Below are 7,053 nucleotides of genomic sequence, written 5' to 3'. Positions count from 1 at the left end.
TCGAGCGTGGCGACCCCGCGGACATGGTGCCAAGAGCCAGGCTGGGCGGCGGGGCGGGTGGGAGAGCGGTGGGGCTGGGGGCGCGGGCACCATGCGACCGCGGGCGCCGGGACCACAGCGCGCCGGGGAGGAGGCCGAGGCGGCGGGAAAAAGCCGAAGATACTTGGGGGACCGAGGGGCCAAGCGACGGAGGGAGGAACAGAATACAGCCTCGCGCTGGTCCCGAGCACTGGGACGCGCGGGGAGCGCAGGAGGCCGGGCGGGGAGGTTCGGGGCGGGGCGCGCTACCCGCAGCCCCCGGAGCTCGGCTAACTCGGCGCCCATTGCACGGCCGCACCATGGGGTCCCGCCACTTCGAGGGGATTTATGACCACGTGGGGCACTTCGGCAGGTATGGGGGGTGGTGGGGCGCGCCACGCGGGAGGCGGCGCCGAGGGGTCTGTTTCCTTCCGTTGCGGCGGGGTTCTCACGCGGCGCTCGCGATCCGAAAACATCTCCACTCCCTCCTTCCCCCGCGCAGTCGGGACACAGGCGTCCAGACGCCGGCCCTGAGCTGGGCTTCTCCTCTAGGACTCTGGCAGCGGGACCTGGCATGGTGAGCAGAGATTCTGGGCTCGCTCGGAGTGCGCCTGTTGCCGGGCAGGAGGGACCTGGCGCATGCTCTCCGCGGCAGTAGATGCTGGAGGCCCCCCTCGAGGGGCCAGATCTCACGCGTAGGGGGTGCTTGTGCCTGGCCGCCCGTTTCTCTAATCCGCCGACACTTCCCTAGACAGCTGCTGCCCTGTTCTGCCCCGCGCCTCCGTAGGGCCTCCCTCTGTGCCTGGCAGGTATTCCCCAGGGACAACCGTTAGTCAGAGTTGGTTGCCGTTTATTAAAACCTAATACGTGCCAGGTACACTGTACCTGGCGCTTACACATAGTTCTTCATTTGATGTTCACCGGGACCCTGCAAAGGAGGTGTTCAAATCCTTATTTTAGTGATTGGGAAACAAGCTGGCGGGATCAAGGACTCATAGCCAACGCATAGTGGAACCACGTTTAACCTCCGTACACCCTCTTTTCATTTGTCAAATTGATTTAAACATTTTTAATTATTCATTCGTTCGTTCACTCATGGACAGAGCTCCTCTATCTGACTCAGAGTGTTTCGAGAGGGGAGGTAGCCGGGTGAGGGGCCATGCAGCGTGATGGCCGGAGATTTGGAGCTGCGTCTCAATCCTGGCCTGCTACTTACCTCTGATATGATTCTGGAGATACTTTGTGTCTCAGTTTCCTATCCAGAAAACGGGAATCAGGCTTAGCAAAGAGATGATGTGTGCTGTTCTTCAAGGTGGAAGGTTGCATGCGTTTTGGTTTTGATTCCCAGTGTCTGCAAAAAGGAGCTGTTAGGACAGAGGAAAGGGGCAGGAAGCCCCGGCTGTTCCCTGCTTCCTCTGCTTGCATCATTGAACGCTGCCTTGTGCCTGGCTCGGTCATAAGCCGTTGGTACATGTTACTTCCTTTAATCTTCACTACAGCCTTATAAGGTTGGTAGTATCACCCTCTTTTCACAGATGAGAAAACCAAGGTTTCTGCCTAAGCACAAATCTAATACTAGCAGGGCAGAATTGGATGCCATTGGATGCCCATCACCTCCACAGCCCACACTCTCAACCATGATGCACTCCTGAGCACGGTTAGGTGACCGCTCCTCGGCTGGGCCAAGCTCTTTATGTATGATCTCATTTCATCCTTCTGGAAGCAGAATAGCACAGAGGTTAAAAGATCAGTTTTAAGGCTGGATGTCTAAGTTCCCATTCTGGCGCTACCACACATTAACTATACGGTCTTGAGCATTTTATTTACCACTTTCTTATCTGTAAAATGGGGCTAATAATAGCACAAATGTTTTCAAATAGGAGTAGTGAAAATGTGTGTATGAGGACTCTGCATGCAGTTTCTCATCCTTACAGTACTCAATGAGGTAGGTGGTACTAACACCTTAGTTCCCCTGTGTTTTTTAGGGATTAGCTGAGGTAATTATATTAGTTGGTGTTTGACTAAGGTGCCCTATCAAACAGATTCCTCAAACGGAAGTTTATACCTCTCCAGTAACTGCCCACAGCAGGATCTGTGCCATGAGGCCATTCAGGGACCCTGGCAGGTGGGGCAGCTCTGCCATCCACTGCATGGGGCTCCCTGTCTGTGCCTGGAGCAGCTGCTCACCCATGGTGACAGCTCACTACGGTGAAGAGGGGGCAAATGGGTTTGAGGAGACAGCTCTTAGCTGGCCACCATAATGTATACAAAAGTCTTATTATTCAGTAAGTTCTCAATAAGTCATGGCTATTATCGTTACCTGAGTTCCCATATTGGTGGTCTGGGTTGACTTGTGAAAGCAGCTTACAGGAGGGAAAAGGGTAACAAACCACTGCTTATATAGCAGAAGATGAAAACAGTGTGACTGTAACACAGTACCTCATTTTTCTCAGATATTTGTTCTAATTGGTCTCTATTCTTTATAAACAGAAAGGAAAGTTATCGTGATGATTATTTAGTCCTCTCTTTAAGGGAGCCTAGTGAAAGTGTTAAGTAGAGCAGTGGTCCCCAGCCTTTTTAGCACCAGGGACTGGTTTCATGGAAGACATTTTTTCCACAGACCTGTGGTGGGGTTGGGAGGATGGTTTCAGGATGAAACTGTTTCACCTCAGATCATCAGGCATTAGATTCTCACAAGGAGCACTCAACCTAGATCCCTCGCATGTGCAGTTGACAATGGGGTTCACGTTCCTATGAGAATCTAATGCCGCCGCTGATCTGACAGGAGGTGGAGCTTAGGAGGTAATGCTCGCTGGCCGCTGCTCACCTCCTGCTGTGTGGTCCAGTTTCTAACAGGCCACGGACCAGTCTGGTCTATGGCCCGGGGCTTGGGGACCCCTAAAGTAGAGAACCCTGATTACCTCTCATTTCTCATTGGTCATTTCTAGAATAAGGAAGCACTATTCTAGTCACTTTTAAAATGGGAAAACAGGCCAGGTGCGGTGGTTCATGCCTGTAATCCCAGCACTTTGGGAGGCTGAGGCAGGCAGATCATGAGGTCAGGAGCTTGAGACCAGCCTGGCCAAGATGGTGAAACCCCGTCTCTACTATAAATACAAAAATTAGCCATGCACAGTGGCGGGCGCCTGTAATCCCAGCTACTCGGGAGGCTGAAGCAGGAGAATCGCTTGAACCTAGGGGGTGGAGGTTGCAGTGAGCCAAGATCACGCCACTGCACTCCAGCCTGGGCGACAGAGCGAGACTTCGTCTCAAAAAAAAAAAAACCTGGGCGCGGTGGTTCACGCCTGTAATCCCAGCACTTTGCGAGGCCGAGGCGGGCAGATCACGAGGTCAGGAGATCGAGACCATCCTGGCTAACGCAGTGAAACCACGTCTCCACTAAAAATACAAAAAAATGAGCCTCGCATGGTGGCAGGGGCCTGTGGTCCCAGCTACTTGGGAGGCTGAGGCAGGAGAATGGCGTGAACCCAGGAGGCAGAGCTTGCAGTGAGCCGAGATTGCGCCACTGCACTCCAGCCCGGGCGACAGAACGAGATTCTGTCTCAAAAAAAAAAAAAAAAAAAAGGGAAAACAGGATACTTGAGAAGAACTAAAATACCATTCCAGGATTTCTCCTGAAACCATATCGTTTACATAAACTTCACAGCTTAAGCTCCATATGAAAAGAAATTGAGAAGACTGAAATTTAGGCACCTGTGTTGGGAGGATCTGAACCTGGATCCCTGAGTTAGTTGTCCTGGGATAAGAGGAGAGACGGTTTAAAAGTTTAGAGTTGGAATGTGGAGCCTGTGGCAGACCTTCATCGATGGATAGAAGTAGGGTTTTGTTTTGTTTTGTTTCAGTATATAGAGTTTTTCTGGCTCTTTTTTGACTTCAGTGTATGAACATCATAACATCTATCATTTATATACAGCTATGGTGTGTCATACAGTGCTTTCCATGTGTTAACTCATTTCATTCCCACAAAGCCCATAGTTTAGATGAGGAAACTGAGGCACAGAAAGGCTAAGGATCTTGCTCATGGTCCCTGGTGGTAAGTAACAGGGCCAAGATCAAACCTTGGCAGTCTGGCTCCAGAGTCCATGCTCTTAGCCATGATGGGCTCCACCAGTTATGCTTTTATATGGAATGGTATAATCTAGGACTGAAAGCAATTTTCTTCGTCTGTCACTCAGATTGCATGGGTCCATTCCCTGGGGCTTCTGGCCGCCCTTGCTTTACCTCGCCTCTGGGTTTTCTGCCGATTGTGTTTGTGTGATTATTTTTCCATTAGTGTGTCATATCTATAAGCCTGTTGTCCTGGTGGACCCCTAGGTTGGGTACATGCATGACACCTCTGAGGGCCAAGAATCTTTGTAAAAGAGAGAGTGATGTGTTAGAATGCTAGACGCCTAAGGAAATGGGGCTTGGTTTTTTTTCAAGAGGTTATTCTTGCAAAAGGGAAAGGGAAATTTGAATTGAAGGAGTGCTTAGGACCTTTCTAGCACATGGAAAGCGTGTTTATGTGAACTAGCATGGCTTGATTGGGGGCCACTTAGTGGTTTATTATTTTGGGGGTATAAAATATGAGAGTGAGAGAGGCAGGAGGTAAGCTTACAGTCATCTCCACGAGTGTTTTTGTAGGTCATGATGCAGAGTTTGTGTATCAGAAGATTACTTTGCAGTGCAGAGGGTGGATTGGAGGGGCAGCGAGTGGGGCAAGTGGGCCAGTGAAGACCTAGATAAGAGCCCAGGTGAGAGAGAAAGAGGGTCTGGAGAGTGGGAGTGTGGGCAGGGAGAACCAGACAGTTTTAGCAGGTGGAGTTGATGGGAGCTCTTGGCCCTAAGGCATGAAGGAGAAGTGAATGGGACCACATGCCCGTCCTAGCCCACCCCATGTCCCATGCCCTGGATTTCTAGTTTGTGTGGGTGATGGTAGCCTAAACTCAGAAAGTTACCCTCCAGGCGGGGCAGGCCTAGATATCGAGCTCAGTTTGAGATTGGTTTACCTTGAGTTCCTTGTGGGAATTCCAGGTGGAGACATCAAGTGGGAAGTTGGGTAGATAATCTGTTGCTCAGGGAAAATGCCCCCTTGTCAATATGGATCAGGTGGCCACCCAGGGCTGCAGTCCAGCTGGCCCAGTGCCTTGTGAACAGATTAGGCATGCCTGGCACCTGTTCCAGCTGTGCCTCAGCAGGGGTGTTGCTGAATACTTTTCCCTCTCCCTGGGTGCTGTAGATAGAAAACATTTAAATTGATATATTACATATATGCAGAAAAGTGTCCACCATAATCTACAACCTGATGAGTTGTCATACAGTGAACACACCTGTGTTACCCCTACCCAAATCATCTCCTCTTATGCCTTCTCCCAAGCCCTACTCCGTCCCTGTCCCCCAAGCTCACTACTGTCCTTACATCAACCATACTAAATGTTACATAAGTGGGGTAAAAGGCACTTGCCCTTTGGCTTCTTTTGTTCCACACTGTGTTTGTGAGATCCACCCATATTGTGTGTCACAGAGGTTAGTCGATTTTCACAGCTACATAGTATTTAATGGCACAAATATTTCATGGTTCATTCATTTACCGTCAACAGACGTTCAGACTGTCTCCAGGTTGGGCTTATATGAGTTGCCTTTCTTGCATTTGTCTTTTAGGGTAGGGTTATATTTTGCTTAACGACAGAGATGCTTCTGAGAAGTTCATCGTTAGGTGATTTTGTTGTTCTGCAAACATCACAGATTATATTTACACAAACCTAGATGGTACAGCCTGCTACACACTTAGGCTCTATGGTATAGCCCACTGCTCCTAGACTACAAACCTGCACAGCATGTTATTGTACTGAATACTGTAGGCAATTGTAACACAATGGGAAGTATTTGTGTACCCAAACATGGAAAGGGTGTGGTAAAAATATGGTATTAATATTATAATCTTATGGGACCACTGTTGTATATGTGGTTCATCATTGACCGAAACGTCGTTTTGTGGTATGTGGCTCTACTTGCATATGCGTTTCGCTGGGTGGATACCTAGGAGATGCTGTCACAGGCGGTGCATGTGGTCTGCTGCCAGAGAGTTTTGCAAAATGGTTATAACAAATGTCACCCTCACAAGCTGTTTATTGGTTTTTCAGTTGCTCCACAACAATTGCCCAGTATTTTGAATGTCAAACCTTGTACCAGTACATAGTTTAACCAGAAAACTAGATATCCTGGGGCAATGTTTTCATCCGTATCAGCATCTCCTAAGAAGCTTCTTAAGCTTGTAGGGGCCTTGACCCCACCTTAGACCTCCTGAATCACAATTGCTAAGAGGGGGACAGAAAAGACAAATCCTAGCTTCAGAGGCCTGCCAGGGTGGGTGCTGTGTTGGGGTGTGTGTGTGTGTGTGTGTGTGTGTGTGTGCACAAGAGAAAAAGAGACAAAGAGAGAAGGAGAGGGGAAGAGAGAGAGAGAATAGTTCTGGTGATGTGGTGATGACTGTGGGGGTCACTGGCTGAGGAAGAAAAAAACTGAGGCCAGGAAGGTAGAAACAAACTGAAGAAGCTGGTAGGATCTGAAGACTGGACGTCTGAATGGTGCTGGAAATGGGGTCAGTGGGAAGGATGGGGGAAGTAAGAGGGTGGGAGGTCATGCTCAGAACCTGAGCTTTTCAGTGGTGGAGCTGTTCCAGGTAGAGACTAGTTAGGGAACAAACCCAAATGCCTCAGGTAAACTTTAGGCAAGTTAAACATGCCTGCTGTTTGCAGGGGCTGTGTTGTCGTTTGCTGAGTTGAAATTTCAGGGATGGGAGTCAAATAATTATAAATATGTGCACCATACATACATGATTTATGTTCTATTTCCAGTCATATTCATATGGGATTGTTATTATAGGGTGCTCCTTAGGTTCTCAACAAAATTTAGTTTCAAGAGGACCTGATTTTCATGCCCCTTATTGCCATGGTGTCTAGCAGGTAGATGCTGGCCCACCACAAGCCACACTGTAATGATCTGGATGGGGTGATTCTCAGACTAGGAATACTC

General features: G+C 49.2%; 1 protein-coding gene across 2 annotated transcripts in view; it reads left to right on the top strand.

The window, feature by feature from the left end:
- The first annotated feature begins 292 nt into the window (after positions 1-292).
- Positions 293-7,053, top strand: part of SLC22A16 (solute carrier family 22 member 16) — a 52,009-nt gene continuing 45,248 nt past the window's right edge. For both annotated transcript variants that reach the window (XM_004044528.4, XM_055391507.2), the window contains exon 1: positions 293-391. In XM_004044528.4, coding sequence (XP_004044576.2) covers positions 339-391 — 53 coding nt within the window. In that variant the 5' untranslated portion in view covers positions 293-338. The remainder of the gene's footprint in view (positions 392-7,053) is intronic.

The sequence above is a fragment of the Gorilla gorilla genome, chromosome 5, assembly GCF_029281585.2.
Source record: "Gorilla gorilla gorilla isolate KB3781 chromosome 5, NHGRI_mGorGor1-v2.1_pri, whole genome shotgun sequence".
Lineage (NCBI taxonomy): Eukaryota > Metazoa > Chordata > Mammalia > Primates > Hominidae > Gorilla > Gorilla gorilla.
The sequence above is the reverse complement of the archived record's forward strand: the minus strand, read 5'-3'. Positions and strand labels throughout refer to the sequence as shown.